This window comes from Lipotes vexillifer, unplaced genomic scaffold (assembly GCF_000442215.2).
Source record: "Lipotes vexillifer unplaced genomic scaffold, Lipotes_vexillifer_v1.1 scaffold1017, whole genome shotgun sequence".
In the NCBI taxonomy this organism is placed as follows: domain Eukaryota; kingdom Metazoa; phylum Chordata; class Mammalia; order Artiodactyla; family Lipotidae; genus Lipotes; species Lipotes vexillifer.
The window spans coordinates 200,529-219,888 of NW_006772141.1; the positions used below are offsets into that span (position 1 = coordinate 200,529).

The window sequence follows — 19,360 nt, forward strand, 5'->3', positions numbered from 1 at the left end:
ACACACACACACACACACACACACACACACACACACACACACACACACACACACACACACACACGAATGTTATTCGGCCATAAAAAAAGAATGAAATATTGGCATTTGCAGCAACATGGATGGACCCAGACGATATTATACTTAGTGAAGTCAGTCAGTCAGAGAAAGACAAATATCATATGGTATCACTTATATGTGGAATCCAAAAAATAATATAAATAAATCTATAAACAGAAAAAGACTAAGACAAGAAAACAAACTTTACCAAAGGGGAAGGCAGGGTGGGGTAGACAAATTAGGAATATGGGAATAACAAATACTAGTATATATATAACTACTATATGTAAAATAGATAAGCAGCAAGGATTTACGTATAGCACAGGGAACTATATTCAATATCTTGTAATAACCTATAATGGAAAATAATTTGAAAAAAATATTGTTACATATAAATGAATCACTTTGCTGTACACCTGAAACTAGCACAATATTGTAAATCGACTGTATTACCAAAAAACCCCAAAACTGTGGCTTAACTAAGCCACAAAGCCTGCAAATCATGAAAAACCAAAAGACTGAAATCCAATACATTAAAACTAACTTCACAAAAAAACACAGAATGAAAACACAAAATTAACTGAGCATATTCAGCAGGCACATATGACCAACAAAAATTAGCATCCAGAATATACAAAATATTCCTACAATTAGTAAGAAAAAGATAAATTGAAAGAAAAATAGAAGTCATGAAGGCATTTTATAGAATAAAGAAAACGGCTCTTAAACAGAAATATGTTCAATCATATAAAAATCAAGGAAATGCAAATTAAAACCACACAGATACTGACTACAGACTGCAGAAATTAAGCTGCCAGTAGGGATGGAACAATGAGGAATAATCTCACCTGCTGCTGGGATGGGAGAACAGTTTTGCATTCTCTCCAACGACCTTGCAGGTACACCTGGCCCTACCACCTAGGAGATTCACTTGTGACACACTGCAGAAACTCAACACACGTACCCAGAGACATGTACAATGACGATTACAGCAGCACTATTCATAGTATCCCAAATTTGGAAATAACCCAAATCTTACCTAGACTAAATATCTGTATTCATGTAACACAATATGAAGGAAATAAAGCTAAATAAACTATGTAACTATACACATCAACACTGATGAATTTAAAAAATGACAATGAATTAAAGAATACATTTATATTAACTTTACAAAAACATGCAAAACACCATCATATTGTTTTTAAAAATATAGATGGTTGTAACCCCCAAGAAAAGCCCAGTGCGCTGTGGTTTCCTCTGCAGTAGAAAGGGGAGCCGAGACCTGAGGAGGGATGATGGGAGCACCTAAGGTGGTAGCAATAAGCTCTTAACCTACCTGGTGGCTACACAAGCATTCTATTTTTATTCACTAAACAGTACATACGTATTATATACTCTTGTACATGCATCATTTTTTTAATAAAATTTTTAAGTTTAGAAAGAGTGGGTGACTTTCAACTTAACTGAAATGTGTTAATGCACATTAAGGCCCTCTGAAAATAAGTGCCATGTAAATGAAAGGTGGGAGGGTGGAAAATGAGATTTTTTTTTTGAAGATTTAAGCATGCATTTTATTTTTTTATTTTTTATTTTTTTTATCTTTATTGGAGTATAATTGCTTCACAATACTGTTAGTTTCTGTTGCACAACAAAGCAAATTGGCCATATGCACACACGTCCCCGTATCTCCTCCCTCAAGCCTCCCTCCCACCCTCCCTATCCCACCCCTCTAGGTCATCACAAAGCACGGAGCTGATCTCCCTCTGCTATGCACCAGCTTCCCGCTAGCCATTCATTTTACATTTGGTAGTGTATATACGTCAGTGCTACCCTCTCACTTCACCCCAGCTTCCCCTTCCCACTCCCCATGTCCTCAAGTCCATTCTCTACGTCTACCTCTTTATTCCTGTCCTGCCCCTAGGTTCATCAGAACCTTTTTTTTTAGATTCCATATATATGTGTTAGCATACAGTATTTGTTTTTCTCTTTCTGACTGACTTCACTCTGTATAGACTCTAGGTCCATCCACCTCACTACAGATAACTCAATTTCGTTTCTTTTTATGGCTGAGTAATATTCCATTGTATATATGCACCACATCTTCTTTATCCATTCATCTGTTGGTGGACATTTAGGTTGTTTCCATGTCCTGGCTATTGTAAATAGTGCTGCGCAAACACTGTGGTACATGTCTATTTTTCAATTATGGTTTTCTCAGGGTATATGCCCAGTAGTGGGATTGCTGGGTCATATGGTAGTTCTGTTTCTAGTTTTTTTAAGGAACCTCCATACTGTTTTCCATAGTGGCTGTATCAATTTACATTCCCACCAACAGTGCAGGAGGGTTCCCTTTTCACCACACCCTTTCCAGCATTTATTGTTTCTAGATTTTTTGATAATGGCCATTCTGACCAACATGAGGTAATACCTCATGGTAGTTCTGATTTGCATTTCACTAGTAATAAGTGATGTTGAGCATCTTTTCATGCGCCTCTTGGCCATCTGTGTGTCTTCCTTGGTGAAATGTCTATTTAGGTCCTCTCCCCATTTTTTAACTGGATTTTTTGTTTTTGATATTGAGCTCCATGAGCTGTTTGTATATTTTGGAGATTAATCCTTTGTCTATTGTTTCATTTGCAAACATTTCCTCCCATTCTGAGGGTTGTGTTTTTGTCTTATGGTTTCTTTTGCTGTGCAAAAGCTTTGGAGTTTAATTAAGTCCGATTTGTTTATTTTTGTTTTTATTTCCATTACTGTAGGAGGTGGATCAAAAAAGATCTTGCTGCGATTTATGTCAAAGAGTGTTCTTCCTATGCTTTCCTCTAATTAGGAGTTTTATAGTGTCTGGTCTTATATTTAAGTCTTTAATCCATTTGGAATTTATTTTTGTGTATGGTGTTAGGGAGTGTTCTAATTTCATTCTTTTACATGTAGCTGTCCAGTTTTCCCAGCACCACTTATTGAAGAGGCAGTCTTTTCTCCATTGTATGTTCTTGCCTCCTCTGTTGTAAATTAGGTGCCCATACATGTGTGGGTTTATCTCTGGGCTTTCTATCCTGTACCATTGATCTATATTTCTGTTTTTGTGCCAGTACCATGCTGTCTTGATTACTGTAGCTTTGTGGTATAGTCTGAAGTCAGGGAGCCTGATTCCTCCAGCTCCGTTTTTCTTTCACAAGATTGCTCTATTTGGGGTGTCTTTCGTGTTTCCATACAAACTGGAAATTTTTTTGTTCTAATTCTGTGAAGAATGCCATTGGTAGTTTGATAGCGATTGCATTGAATCTGTAGATTGCTTTGGGTAGTATAGTCATTTTCACAATATTGATTCTTCCAATCCAAGAACATGGTATATTTCTCCATCTGTTTATGTCATCTTTGATTTCTTTCATCAGCATTTTATAGTTTTCTGAGTACAAGTCTTTTGCCTCCTTAGGCAGGTTTATTCCTAGGTATTTTCTTCTTTTTGTTGCAACGGTAAATGGGAGTGTTTCCTTAATTTCTCTTTCTGATTTTTCGTTTTTGGTGTATAGGAATGCCAGATTTCTGTGCATTAATTTTGTATCCTGCAACTTTACCAAATTCATTGATCAGTTCTAGTAGTTTTCTGGTGGCATCTTTAGGATTGTCTATGTATGGTATCATGTCATCTGCAAACAGTGACAGTTCTTCTTTTCCAATTTGTATTCCTTTTATTTTTTTCTTCTCTGATTGCTGTGGCTAGGGGATTTCCAAACCTATGTTGAATAAGAATGGTGAGGGTGGACATCCTTGTCTTGTTCCTGATCTTAGTGGACATGCTTCCAGTTTTTCACCACTGAATATGATGCTTGCTGTGGGTTTGTCATATATGGCCTTTATTATGTTTAGGTTCCCTCTTTGTCCATTTTCTGGAGAGTTTTTATCATAAATGGGTATTGAATTTTGTCAAAAGCTTTTTCTGCATCTATTGAGATGATCATATGGTTTTTATTCCTTCAATTTGTTAATATGGTGTATCACATTGACTGATTTGCATATATTGAAGAATCCTTGCATCCCTGGGATAAACAAGCTAGCCTCACCAATTTTCATTTCCCAGCATTGCCTTTGGTTGTTTAGCCACCTGTCAGAACTACCGTTAGGGAAGAGCAGGACCTGCCTTACATTGTCAACACTTAGCTGAGCCATTTAAAAAGAAATAGTTTTTATGAGACCAAATCAAATACAGACAGTTTATCTTCAAACTTTTCAACAGCTAATAATTATATGCCAAGTGTATTTCTGCTTGTAAGGGCAATCATAATAATAGCTAATACTTATAGTAGTTAGTTTCCTAATAAAGTGCTTTATACAAATTAAATCCTCAAACAGACTATGAGCTATATTATTACACCATTTTATGCCTGAGGAAATGAAGCACAGAAAGGTTAAGTAACCTTGTAAGCAGCAAATCAGGATTCAGATCACAGTCTGGCTCCAAAATCTACACTTCTAACCACTATGTGCTATATTACTAGCACACAGAGAAAACCAGAGACAAAGCAGTCTCCAAATGCTTCTCTCAATACATTAATCTTTGAAGATTATTCTGATATTCAGTAATCACATCAACTTAAAAGTGCATCTTTAATGCCTTATTACCTTTTGTACACATTCTGAAATGATTACTGTAATACTAATTTTATATAGTTGGTGCTTCTGGGTACAGAAGTGCTAACTTTTTTTCCCTCACGTTAATAACAATGAGGGCATTACCAAAGAATGTGTCAATACACACAGATCTTACCTGCACTACAGAATGTACAGTCCTTAAAGATGGTCCCAGAATTACGACATCAGATCTGCACTGATTGGGAGATAAATTTCATCTACTTTCCTGAGTATGTCTCCACTCATAGGAACAACCAGCGCTATCCGGTAAACTAGGTGGTAAAGAAGAACCAAACTATTACAATAGAGGGAAATATCCATATACTTGTCCAAATCGACCTTTCATACAGTATATAAGAACTTCTTGTATAAACCAAACTCTCCTTTGGCTGTCACCATCTCTGAGTTCATCGCATAGTCCTATGACTTCACGTAATCTCTATAGACCCACTTATTCTGGATTCCTTTTTTAAAACTGAAGTCTTTGACAACCTGTTAAATTGTTCCTAACATCTAAAAACAAAAGGTATACCATCAGTCTGAAACTTCTGCACCTTAAGCTGGAAGAAGAACTAAAATTATTAAAATTGGTTAAAGTCTACCTTTTACGTTTGGCCAGTCCAACATAAAAGAGTAATGTGACAATGTATGTGATGGTATTGTCTCACCTTTCCCACCTTACAAACTTTTCTCCTCAGAAGAGAAGGAGCAGCAACCAGACTTTCTGAGCAAGAACATTTTTCTCCAGCACAGTATTTAAAAGGCTTTCCTTTATTACGACTGTTTCAGTTCAAGTCATGACTGCAGATGGCACTACAGCATTGCAAACTAATGATCCCTTCCCAGGATTAAGATTTAAAATTAACCATTCATGTGGGTTATTTGAAAATAGCAAGCAATAGAAAGATTAAGAATATAAAAAGGAGAGAAAACAAAAGTCCACCTGGGATACACAAAGAGAAGCCAGTACCAGTTTTATACTTGAAATTTTGCCTATGTGCACGCAAGTATTTTTTTAGAGAGATTCCACACACTATTAGATAAAAGGAACTCCAAAAAGATCAATATTAAGAACTACTGGGTTTAAGACATTCAATTTTGAACATAAACATCCAGAGGAAGTAAATTTTTGAAATTATATTTATTAATGTTCTATTATATCAATGCATATTGTATTCTCTTAGAACTGGGGAAGAGGAAAGCCCCACTTAACAGAGATAACAAACTTGCCATCTTTTATAAAATTTAATTAGAACTGACAATGTTATGGTTAGTCCTTAATTCCTGAGAATTTGAACATTAAGTTTTCTGTGAGTTTACAACAAATGCTCGCACTGATTTTTAAACTGCAGTATGTCTGAAAAAAATGAGAATATTAACAATACATCAGCAAGGAAAACTGTCATCTAAATGTGTACATCAACTTAGGTGTAAAACACTCAAGCCCTGTTGCTCTGCACTTTTAACAGCATTTAAATATGCTTAATCTTTTCAGAGATTTTATTTCAAGTAAGTAAACTTATTATACATCATCCAGACTGCAGTGACATTATTTTGAACTAAAGGCAAAATAATAATCTGTCACATTTTTCTCAGCTGTAGGTATCCATGGAGTCAGCATGTGAACTCTATCTAGTATTGATAAAATAATTGACGTGTGTGGGGATAATGACAGAGACATCTGATTCTCTTCTATTTAGAATTTCTCTCTCTATTAAAGGAGATGATTTTAGGGAAGTTAGAGAAGAAAAACAGAAAAAACAATACTGTTGCTATGAAATGGTGATCAATTTGATACAATCAAATGCAAAATCATTAATATAAACATTTACAAAAATGAAAATATAAATTATTAATTATGCAGCATGCTTTAGGGCCATTTCTACAGTTAGTACATATTACAAATATTAAATGCCTTTAATCCATCCATTGTACATAACTCTGTAAGTCATGTTTACATAATAAACAAAAAACACTTCCTACCTATTCTGTTTCTTCTGAATTTTAACAGTGAAAGTGTTATCTTGAGCTGGGAAAGTTACCCTGACCGTGATCAATGAATACAGACAGGGCATTGTACACCCGTTCCAAAAGCTGGAAATCAAACAACAATGTTAGAATTACTTGCAGGATTTACCCAAAGAAATGCTTAATAGGTAAGTGCAATGGAAAAATCAAGTATTTCCTAAAATGATGTTAGTATTACACATAAAGTTTTAAACTTTTTTGTTTTCACTGTAAAGGTATCACTGTATTATATTAAAAGATTATAGGCCATGATTAACCATTTAACTGATATAATCTTTACAAAAATAAAGCTAATAGCTTGCCAGGAACTAAATTTACTCAAAATCTTTCTGTACCTTTTAAATCAGTAAGTGGTTTAGTTTATTAGAACTTTATTCTCACAGTGGTAATTTTTTAAAAGCCTGCACAGTGCTTAATCTGATTTCTTAGATTATACTTGGTTTAAAGAAAAAGTCTGCCCAAACCATCATCAAGACTTCAGTTCAACCTAATTAATGTAGAAGAAACCTGAGTTTGGATGTAGAAATAAGAATTCATTCAATTTTCTCTGCTGTCATACATAATGCCTTCAGCCAAAAGTAAAGCTTCAAGCAGGACTCTATGGCTTTATCTGTATTTTCTTCCCCCTTGAGTATTAAGTAAATCTTAAATTTAAAGCAGTTTTTGGAGGTTAAATGTTCTCAAAGCAATGTAAACTAGTTATAAAATATCTCACCACAGACAGCAGCAGCTCTAGTGAGCCACATGAAATTAACAATGAATCAGTTCACACTGTACAAAAAGGGTACATAACACTTATGCCTCACCTCTAGTATCAAAACCATCTTCATATATCCCTTTTATAAGAATATTGATATGTATGCTTCATGAATTTCAGGCTCAATTCCTTTTGTTTAAACATTACTGGCTGTACATAGTATATGCACTGAATTTCCAATGACTGAGACAAATATGGATCAAAGACCTATACAAATACAAATTATAAACATTCATGTAGATTACAAGAGGTCTGAGGTGGCAGTTTAGGAATTTAAGTTAACCCTTCTAAAACTTCATTTCAAATAACTGTTCCCAGGCACATCTAGCCGAAGTCCAGACAAAAATCTGATTTTAAAATCTCATTCTCAACCTTTGAAAAGTAGAGCCTTCAGAAGAAGAATGGACTTAACTTTAGAGCACTGCCTTAGAGAGCTGCAGCATCTAAATAATTCCCAGAGATGTGACCCAGGAAACACTTGGTTATTAGCTTATTAACATCCATTTCATATACAATTCTGATGATTTCATAGGGGCAATGCATACCATCAGTATCATTTGACAACAGGATCTGCAGACACAGTGCTGTCGGACAGGTCTCCATTGCTTGTTTTAGTCTCTTCTGGAAGCATGAGTGAAAATAATGGACATATTTATGTTCATTTTAAAAAGTGAATTAAGTAAATAAGAAGGACTAAAAAAAAAATTAAGAAGGACTATATTGCTAAATTTCAAATTAAGAAAATGCCACATCCACCAAATGTTTCTCTAATATCACAAATTATATGTAGTTTATTTACCTTAATTTTTTAGAAATCTAGGCTAAATATTGCAAATGTAATTGTTTTGACTGGTTTGTAATAGTGGTAGAGAATTGTGAGAGAGCAAAACTGCATCTGAGGTGGGTTTCACACTGCACCTTCCCCCAGCTGGGCCAAGAAATTGTAGTGCTATTATTGATAGAAACATGGTTACAAATTCACATATAAAATTGTCCAGAATGAATAACTTTCCAACTGTATAATTTATTTTTAAATGCAGTTTTTTATTATGACTGTGATAAAATGAATTTGTGCCTTTTGTGAAAAATGTCATATATATATATATATATATATATATATATACTTCATTAACAGAGAAAAACTAATGTTTTCAGCAACTTTGACAACATCTCTGAGCAAACTTTAGCTAAAATAGAGTCCTAAAACAGAACCACCACCCAGCATCAGGCAGATGGGTGACATACATTACCCCAAACCCTAGAAAGCTCCTTAAGAACAGCAGTCCAAAGCAAGGAGCTCCACTGAGGCTGAAATGTCTGTTTTGTCGTAATGCTTTAGGCCTTAAAGTAAATGGCCAATCCACCTGCAGAATATTCCTAGTTACCTAGGCTGGAGACAAGGTTCTGGCATCATGAAAGGCCTGAGCAGAACGTAAGCAATAACTCAAATTTCTTCACAATTTAGATTATACTGACTCAAATTCTTCCAGATGGCTTTGCTAAATATTATTTTTAAATGAACCCAAACATAACACATATATTTTTTTATTTAATAAATATTTAGTATCTTCCAGGTAACAGCCGGCAATCATTCTTCAAGAACACGATTATTATTCAGTCTAGATTCCAAAAATGCCTGCATATGCTAATAAGTAATACTGATGGAACATTATCAACAGGGAATAGGGTAACTGATATAAGTGGTCTACCCAAATGAATCACCTCTATTCAGTGTGAAAAACATTTATTTTAAAATCTAACTGGCAAAATAGGATTAATAAAAACATCACATTTTATGAAGTATCTTTTATTCTTGATTTGTGAAATACAAGAAAAAGGAAAAAGAGCAAACATGAAACCTGTCATGTTGCTGTACCTAGTTTTAAGCTTCCAAAGAGGAAACCTAAGTTACATAATTTCCATAACAGAAAAAAGGAAATATCCATTCTTCAGGGAAGGCAATTGTTGCTAAATTTCAAATTTGAGAGAAATGTACCATGAGGGTCCCTTAAGGATGAAATGCTTAACAATTTACACCCACAAAGAATACAACGGACAGAATCCTCTCCTTAATGACTATCAGCTATTATGGCTCTACTGCTCTCTAATTCTCCAAGGCCTGGCTATGGAGGAGCACAGGAGGCTACTACTTTGACACTAAAATGGCCCTGACTATTTTATGTCTCCTTAATCACCTGTCCCATACATTCAGTCAGTGTCTAGTCATCAGCAGCTCTGACTTAAGCCAACATTTAGTCTCCTCCTCTAATTTGTTCCTTCTTATCTGATACAGTTGAAGGGTGAAAGAAAAAACCCTAAACTTGGTAAATTTTTTAAATTAAGAGATGAACTGAATAAAGAGTTATCTCAGAATGAAATGCATAAACTATGTTAAATTTCTTTTCAGTTTCACATATATCCCCTTAGGCTTTACTTCTTTAAAAAGACATTTCTAGGTCTATATTATTTTTCAAAAAGAAAAGTCTGACTAGGTAAAATCGGGTATTCGTGTCTACTACCAAAGACAGATTCCAAATTTAAGCCACTCACTGACCTTCTTTCTCTTTCTTTTCTTGGTTTTCTTCAGCTGCAGTCTTGTCAGCTCTGAAGAAAATTCTTGCACTGCTCAGTGAGAAACAGAGCAATTCAAATTCCTAAGTAAATTAAAAAAATTAGAAATAAAAGCTGAAAATACTTTAGTAAAACATCAAAATTATATTTAATATCTCATTATTTCTAAAAAGCTCTAGTGAGTGCAAATCGCAAATACAGAAACTGAACTGTGTAGTCCACCCATTTTTTAAGAGATGAGTCAAATGGGTTCCAAATACCATTCATTTAAAAATATACTCTTGGGGCTTCCCTGGTGGCGCAGTGGTTGAGAGTCCGCCTGCCGATGCAGGGGACATGGGTTCGTGCCCCGGTCCGGGAGGATCCCACGTGCCGCGGAGCGGCTGGGCCCGTGAGCCATGGCCACTGAGCCTGTGCGTCCGGAGCCTGCGCTCCACAACGGGAGAGGCTACAGCAGTGAGAGGCCCGCGTACCGCAAGGAAAAAAAAAAATAAATAAATAAATAAAAATATACTCTTATGACCACTATTCATCTCACTTGTTAAAATGGGAGTTTCAACATGATTTATGTTTCTTCAGTGATCAAGAAGTAATGGATATTAAAAAGTCAAAGCCGATCTGACTGTTACTCTCGTCTACCTGTAAATAAACATCCAGTCGCTTCTGAGTGAGATTCATGGTTTGTAGTAGTTTTTCATCCTGACTAGTTGACTGCACATTCTGTTGCTTAGCAACTGCTCTTATCTCCTTCAGGTACTTCTCTCTAACAGACTGGAACCAGTGAAGTGAGTCAAATTCCTGATACTGATCCAAAAGCTTCAGAATATAAGCCACACCTAGAGTCACCAGCAAAACCAAAACAAAATTACAATGTGTAGACAAGTTATATTCTACTCCACCAATAATTCCTAAAATTAAGCTAACCATTTTAAATTAATCCTCTTTCAAATTACATTTTACAGCACAAATGAATAAGTTTAGCAACATGGCTTAATTCCTCCTTAAAAACTTAAGAACTAAAAAAAAGGCCAATCAAGAAAAAATAACATGGCTATGAAAATCACCTGGAGATAACATATGGCTGTAAAGGTGGGGAAAAACTTCCACTGCTAAATAGACAACAACTAGGAAGCTACAGGAAACTAAATACAAATGCTCAAACTTTAAATAAAAGCACAACAAAAACAAAGCCTAAATAATTAGGTCCAACCACTCTAAGTGATTAGCAATACCAAAGGAGCATGAACAACAGTATAAATAATGGTCAATCAGATGACCCAGCCAAAAAATACAGTAAACACTGCTCGTGAAAAACAAATCTACAAAGAGCACATAGCTCTATTCTCAAGCAAACATTCTGAAAAATAAGGTAAGGTAAGGTAAACATAAAATTCATGAGAAAACAATTCCACTAAGCTTACCCATGGCAAAGCCATCATCAGTAAAGGCAGCTCCAATTTTATTTTTTTTATTCAATTTCTCCTTGCAACTAATGGAATGCTCTACAAAGTTGAGGGTCTAAAAGGATATAACAACATATTAGAGAAACAATTGTGCTAAAAAATCTTCAGTTCCTAAAACAGACATTTCAAAAATTATAAACAGGATCTCTTCTAAGCTCCTGTCCTTTTGATTTGAAACATTTCCCTCATATAAATAGCCTCTTGGTGAGGTCATAATCTGTGTAAGTATCTCTTAATGGCTCTTCTTTCCAAGTCCTTTAAATATGAGCAGTCCCTCAATCACCACTTAACTCAAGCACAGTACTTTTGTGTATGGTTCATTCTAAAATATTATGCACATTTAACAAATGAAGGCACTGAGACTTGAGTGGTTTATGAACTTGCCTCAAGTCATACTCTAAATCAAAGTTGTAGTCAGAAAAGTAGGCCTGCTTTACTTAAAAGCTTAAGCACTCTTAAGCATGGCAGTCCTTACTTCTGCCCACCCAATTCATCCTACAATAGTAGTTCTTACCATATTCTCGGTTTAAAAGGCTTAGTAGTCATTTGGATAAACAAATTCCCCCCCAAAAAAGCACTTCCCTAAAAGTTTAGCTCCTCTGAAATACCTTATCTAATCATAGCATTTATTCAACAAATATTTACTGAAACTTAATAATACCAGGCATTATTAAATAATTACAATAAAAAAATGAATACCATCAAAGAGTTCACACTCTATAGAGCAGCACTCTTGGCAATGACAGAAATGCTGTGTATCTACACTGTCCGATACAGTAAGCCACCAGCCACATATGGCCACTGTGCACTTAAAATGTGTATGGTAAAACTTAGGAACGGAACTGAATTTCTTCATAAAATTTTAACTAATTTACATTTAAGTAGCCATTAGGGGCTACAAAAGGACAGCACAGCACTGGGATAATAGAGAGACCTGTTTAAAAATTATGGTACAGTGTGATAAGTACTATAATAGCCTACATTGTAAACTAGATTATCAAGTTCCACTTTTTTTTGCCTGTAAAACTTACTTGGCAATTAATCACATTTTATAAAATCTTTGTCAACTGTTACTTAAATCTTTAGATATCTCATTTATGTTTGTCTTCTTTCTGGAATTAGATTATAAACTCAAGGACACAAGAATAGTGTCCTATACTTCTCTTCTTTGTAGTGTTTGTAATCCCTCTTGTTTTCTCCATCACTAACTGAATTCTGACAGCAGCTCTGCAAAACTAGACTCTTCCTCAATCCCACAACGGTTTGCCATTTCTGTTTACCATGACTTCAAATTAAAGAAAGATGGTGAGAACTCACCATGAGTTAACTACACTATTATCAAAGTATAACTAAGATAGACTCGCTTCCAATCTGACACTTCTATTCATATCTGAAGATGAAAAGATAATGTCTATCAGATAACTGGACATTTTTGCTACATAACAATTATTATAATAGAGCATTAACAATTAACGTATAAAGAAAACAGTGGAAAGGAAAATGCGTGAAGAAAAAAGCTGTCCATAGACCATCAGCTGCTTTCAATGGATAATAATGGTTCTAATATGTTAGAACATATGTGTTAATTCAGGCAGCAACGTGAAAAGTTATAACTCGATCAAAGTTAGATGTAATCAAAAGCTACGTCCGCTCAGTGATATTTAGATTTTAGAGCTCTCCATTTACAAATTTTTTAAGAGCTTTGTTACAGAAAACTTTATAGAAAAATAACTCTTATTGCTAATATATACCTCTCTAATCTCTTAACTCCATTTTCCCCACTGTGACAATTGTTTTTATATTGCAATTTTGGTTAACTTGAGCTATTTTTAAGATGCCAACTACAGAATTAGAGCAAAACATACCATATACTACAACAAGAAAGCACTAAAATTTTAGCTTAGATGTTCATATTTACTACCAAAAAGACAGAAGTTGTCCTCAAATAGTATGCTTTTAAGAAATACTTCATATTGTAACAGTCTACACTAATCACTTAAAATGACTATATGGTATAATTCAGCCCAAAGATTATATGGGTGGGTGTGTGTGTGTGTGTGTGTAAAATAGTGTATGTTCAAGTAATTTAAATCACACTAGGATTTCTCTGGCTGTTAAGAACAAATAAGAATCTATCTGAACTATGAATAAGTCTCATTCTACATAGCTAATAAGTAAAAATTCTAGGCCGCATTCACTGAGACCACGTTTAGTTTTATCTACAACCAGAAAGTCAACAATATAGTTTGCATTTCCTGCCGTAAAAAAAACTGGATCTATTTATTAATACTTTTTCAAAAAATTCGTTTTGGGTACTAAAAATACTCACCAGAGGTGGAACAATGATATGGAAATTTCGGAGATGTATATTCTTCGGCCTTCGAAATTCTGGAGCAAAAACATCCACAAGCATTTTGAAATACTCTGTGCCTTCGGCAGAATTTCGTGTGTGATCACTGAGGACTGAATCCAAATGCCTAAAATGCAAAAAAATTATTTACTTGGTTTCTTTCTCAAAAGAAGATGTGGCTTCTCATTAGTTGAGATGAGAGCACTCAAAAATGTGAAATATAAGACATCTCTAAGTAAACTTTCTTGGGGTTCAGAATGAACTCATTTTTTTATGGACAGAGGCTAATCAATATGATTTAATTAACTTAGTCCCTAAAACAGAATATGTAGGGCCTCTTGGAACTTTATAGAATTTTCTATTTCTTCTTCTCACAATGAGCCCTATAGAATTCCATTTCATTGTGAATAAATTCCTTTTCATCTTAAATCTCTTCACTAACACTTCTTCTATACCTCCTTACCTCAGCTGAAACCCATCTCCCTTTGAAGAACTTAGCTTCCCACTCAACCTTCAGAAACATTAACTGCTTTTTCTCCTACATCCCTTAGGTATAGCTATTACCACTTTCAAATTATTATTCCCCCACCACTAGACGATCTTAGAAATCTCTCCTTTGAGACTCATGATCCAACTATATCCAACTACCCCCTCCCGAAAGCAGGCATCTAACAGTTTTAACCACTGCTCTACATTTGTTTATCTTGGACTATGAGACCTACTCCAGTTCTCCTCCATCATTCTGGAAGACTTAATGTCCACTTAGATAATCAATTCATTATCATAACCTCATAACTCCATGACTTCCCCTGCCATGAACTTTCCTTCACTTGATGAGTAAACATTTTGGGCGAGAATACAAAATAGGTACTTGCCATTACATTACATCAGGGGGCCCTATAATGTCAGCATGTCCTGTTACTGGTAGTGCTAAGTTTGATCACTTGGTTAAGGTGGAATACATCAGTCTCTGCATTGTGAAGATGTTTTATCCCTTTGTGATTAAGAATCAATTTCTGAGATAATTTTTTCATAGTGAATGAATACTCTGTTCTCCAAAAATGTTTGAGAACCCACTGACGATTTGTCTCATTTCAAGTATTACAGTGATGGTTGCAAAACTGTTTTTTTTTCCCTAAATTTTCTCATCCCTTCTGCATTTACTAGCTGGCTAGCACTGTAAAAAGGAACTTTCCCTCTGCTTCTCCAACTTTTCTTATTATCACTATACTCACGGTCTCTTTTTTAATTCAGTGTATTATAAGCAATTTCTACCATTACTCTTTTTGATATTCAAATTGTCTCCACTTTGCCCAGGGGTGCCCTTTCATGCCTGACTCAATAAGTGTTACAACTATTAATACTATAACTTAGTTTTCTAAAGACTTTCTTAACAATTCTGCATGCCCCCTCAAGTTTTAAATTGTTTTCCAAAATCACCATTTACTCAAGTCTGTAGATCTGCACTGTCCAATAAGATAGTCATTAGCTATTTAAATTTAAATGAAATAAAAATTTTAATTCAGTTCCCTAGTCCCATTAGCCCTATTTCCAGTATTCAACAGTAGTGACTACTGTACTGGACACTGCTGCTATAGATTACATGAAAGGAAGGACGAGTATTCTAGAAATACTAGCTGGCAAATAGAAATATTTAAAAAGAGGAAAAAGAAATAAGTGAAATGAATTTTATTAATGAGATATTTGGCATTCTTTTTTAAACACTAAATCGTCAAAATCAGTTATGAACTTTACACTTTAGCACATTTCAATTCGGACTAGCCACATATCAGGTGTTCAACAGTCACATGTATTAGAAACCCATGGTCTAGAAGATTCCTTTTAGGGAAGTTGGAAAGGCATCAGAATACTGTAGTCTTGAAAAAATTATATTTCATAAACTGAGACCATTACTTGCATAGTTAAAACACGGACATATAAGTTTATATATTACCCTCTAGTCTTGTCTTTAACATTTAAATGAACATATACTTTTCAAATCTCCAAATTTAAATTATTCCAAAATTAGATTACCTAGCTGCTTTTAATGTTTCTTCTGCAAGACCTTCTTCTTTTACTAGTTCTTCAAAATTTACAATATCTTCAAGATCAGGTACAAATCTACATAAGAATTTGGGAAGGAATTTATTAAGCTAAATATGTGCAACTGACACAGACATGAAAGCAATACTGTAAGACTCTAAATTTTTCAACTGTATCTTTGGAAATAATTTTGCATTTCAGTTATATTATTAATATCACCACTTTAGTTCCATAACTGAATTTTAGATATATGAATAATTCAAATTATGCTTAAAAATCATGTAATCTATAGAACCATTCACAAACTGTACCAATAAAAGAAATTAACTATAACTTTAAGTTAACTATGAGCTTTATTTATAAGTTATAAGTTAACTAAATAAAGCTTTTCAACAGTGTGCTGTAGTCTTAAAATCTGAGAAAAAATTTAACTAGTACAACTAATGATTTTCTTCCATATTTGATCTCAAAATATATCAACAAAAAAAGAAAAAACCCTCTCTACAATATTACTTATAAAAAAGACATATTTAAATGACATAAAATTTCTAAATGGCAAAAATATGTTTGCATCCATACCTAATGGCATTGCTGCTACAATGAAGGCCACCAGATCTTATCATCCGTACATAGCCCATAGCATTACCTTAAAAACCACACACAAAAAAAATCAGATGTTTATACAAATAACTCTAAGTTCTAATAATCAGGAATACAGTTATTTATAGCAATTACAAGGTTTCCACTCCTAAGTAGCAAGAGATTTTGCTGTATTTTACACTTCAGTTTTTGCTCCATAAAAATAAAACTTATATATTTGTGCACTTAAAATATAAAGGTACATATATACATCTATATTAAATATTTTTGAAATAAATGTAACTTTCACTTGTAAAGTCATTAAATGCTGACATTTTAAAAAATCACTTTAATATATTACTATATCAATAATTTCTTCACTCACATTAAGTATGTGTTTGTGTCTCTCTCTCACTCTCATACACACACACAGATGGAAGTGATATTCAGAAATCCTTATTTGATGCCTCCCAAACTAGTATCTCCAACCTGGGCTACTCCTCTAGGCTTTTTTATCCAGTGCCTACACCTAACATGTCTAAGAGAAATTTTAATTTAGTAAGTTCAACTCAAACTCAAGATCTTCACCCCCAATTATATTTTCTACCTTAGAAACTGACAATTCTGTCCTTCCAGTAGCTCAGGCCAAATGCGCTGAAGTCATCCCTGACTCTTTCCTTTCTCTCACACTTTGTATCTAATCAATGGCAAATTATGTTGGCTCTACCTTCAAAATGTAGCCAGAATCCAACCAGTTTTCACCACCTTCACAGCTATCACCCTATTCCAAACCAGCATCTCCTGCCTAGAAATGCACTATGCAATGGCCTCCTGATCTCTCTACTTCCACCTTTAGTGTCCCACCCCTCACAATGTTTCCTTCACATAGCGGCTGGTGGTTCTTTTAAAACTAAGTTGGAGCACTTCATTCCTTTTCTGAAAACTCTACAGTAGCTCTCCATCTCAGAATAAAATCCAAATTCCTAACATGGTCATCACAGCCTTGTATGATCTTGCCCCTTGCTGCTGTTCTGATACCATGCCCTACTATTCAGGTCTTCACTAACTCCATTCCAGCCCCTGACTATTTCCCAAAAATGCCAAGCAGACTCAGGCATTTTACATTTAGTGTCGCCTCTTTCTGGTATACTCTTTTCCTAGCTATGCATGCACATGGCTTATTCCTTCATGTTATTTAGGTTCCTGCCCATATGTCACCTCCTTAGAGCTTTCCCTGAATATCACTAAATAGCACTGCCCAGCCCCACTACATCTCCTTACTCAGCACCTATCATTGATACATTATATATCTCTTTGTGTCTCATCCCACTAGAATGCAAGATCCATGATACAGCTTTTGTTTTCTTCACTGCTCTATCCCTAGAGCCAACATTTCCTACTCAAATGAAATGAAATTACTTGGGAGAAAGAATAGACAAAAAGGTAAGAAGCTGTTAACATTTCACACCCATATAATACAGTAATATGTACTTTACATACATAATCTCATCTGATACCTTTTAAAACTCTCAAGTAGTATTACTGAATCTATTTTAAGGCTTATCTCAATATGAGAGATGATGTTAAAATGTTTCTTTATGCATCTTAGAAAAATCAAGTATCTAGTGTGATTGTTTTCCTCCAAATTGTCAAACTGGTATCTGACTGATCAAATGTGCTAGTGAGAAGCAAATAGAGAGTAGCAGTTAAGAGTAAACCTCTGAAGCCAGACTAGTTGGGTTCAAATATGGACTCTGTACTTTTTAGCTATAAAACCTAGGTCAAATTATAAACTTTGGGGCTTCCCTGGTGGTACAGTGGTTGAGAGTCCGCCTGCCGATGCAGGGGACACAGGTTCGTGCCCCGGTCCGGGAAGATCCCACATGCCGCGGAGCGGCTGGGCCCGTGAGCCATGGCCGCTGAGCCTGCGCGTCCGGAGCCTGTGCTCCGCAACGGGAGAGACCGTAACAGTGAGAAGCCCGCGTACCGCAAAAAAAAAAAAAAAAAAAAAATTATAAACTTTGTGCCTTAGTCTCCACATCTGTTAAATTAAGCTCTAAAGGGGCGAAGACTTTGTTTATTGTCATAGGTATCACCAGCACCTAGGAACACTGTGTTGTCCTCAATAAGCCTGTGGAACGAATGAATGGAAATAACATTTACTTCATAACATTGTGAGTTTTATATGCATTAGAACATATAAAGCACTCAGAACAGCCTTGGCACATAGTAAATAAATGCTCAATAAATGTTAATGGTTGTCAATTATTTCAGCAGGCAAAGGACTTAGACAAAAGGACTTCTCACTTTGCTCCCAGCTCTGAGATTCCTTACTCCTTTTCTCAAGAGACTGAAGAGACTCAAAAGCACATTACAATTTTTCATAGGCAGAGGTAAAGAATTTATATTTCCTAAGAAGAGAATAAAGAATAAAATGCTGGAACAAAGTAAAAAGGATAATATGCGCCAACTGTGGAATACATGCTAGCGGCAACAGAGGTGTCGTTATTTTTTGTGTATTGGGGGAAAATGTGTATTTTGATGTGTATTGGGGAAAAATGACTAGCATATTAAGTTCATGATTTAATGATAATTTCATAGTACAAAATTATACTTTTAAAAAATATAAAAACATGAAATACTACTATAGGCAGTATTCACATGGGGGAAAAAACTCATACTGGTGTATGAATTATGGTGTATGAATTAAATGAAGTTTTAAGCAACACTGCTCCAGAAAAACAGCTCTTAATTTGAGGCCCATGGACTCTGACTTTGAGCATCTGAACTCCAGTATACTATATGCAAAAATGTACGTGAGGGCTTCCCTGGTGGCACAGTGGTTGAGGGTCCGCCTGCCGATGCAGGGGACACGGG

General features: G+C 35.0%; 1 protein-coding gene across 1 annotated transcript in view; it reads right to left on the minus strand.

Annotated features, from left to right (window-relative positions):
• Positions 1-8,030: 8,030 nt before the first annotated feature.
• WASHC4 (WASH complex subunit 4) overlaps positions 8,031-19,360 on the minus strand; it is a 51,610-nt gene continuing 40,280 nt past the window's right edge. Inside the window, exons 27-33 of the mRNA XM_007447333.1 lie at positions 16,484-16,550; positions 15,896-15,982; positions 13,841-13,988; positions 11,470-11,566; positions 10,688-10,884; positions 10,032-10,131; positions 8,031-8,098 (exon numbers count right to left, since the gene is read on the minus strand). Of these exons, the coding sequence (XP_007447395.1) occupies positions 8,031-8,098; positions 10,032-10,131; positions 10,688-10,884; positions 11,470-11,566; positions 13,841-13,988; positions 15,896-15,982; positions 16,484-16,550 (764 nt within the window). The remainder of the gene's footprint in view (positions 8,099-10,031; positions 10,132-10,687; positions 10,885-11,469; positions 11,567-13,840; positions 13,989-15,895; positions 15,983-16,483; positions 16,551-19,360) is intronic.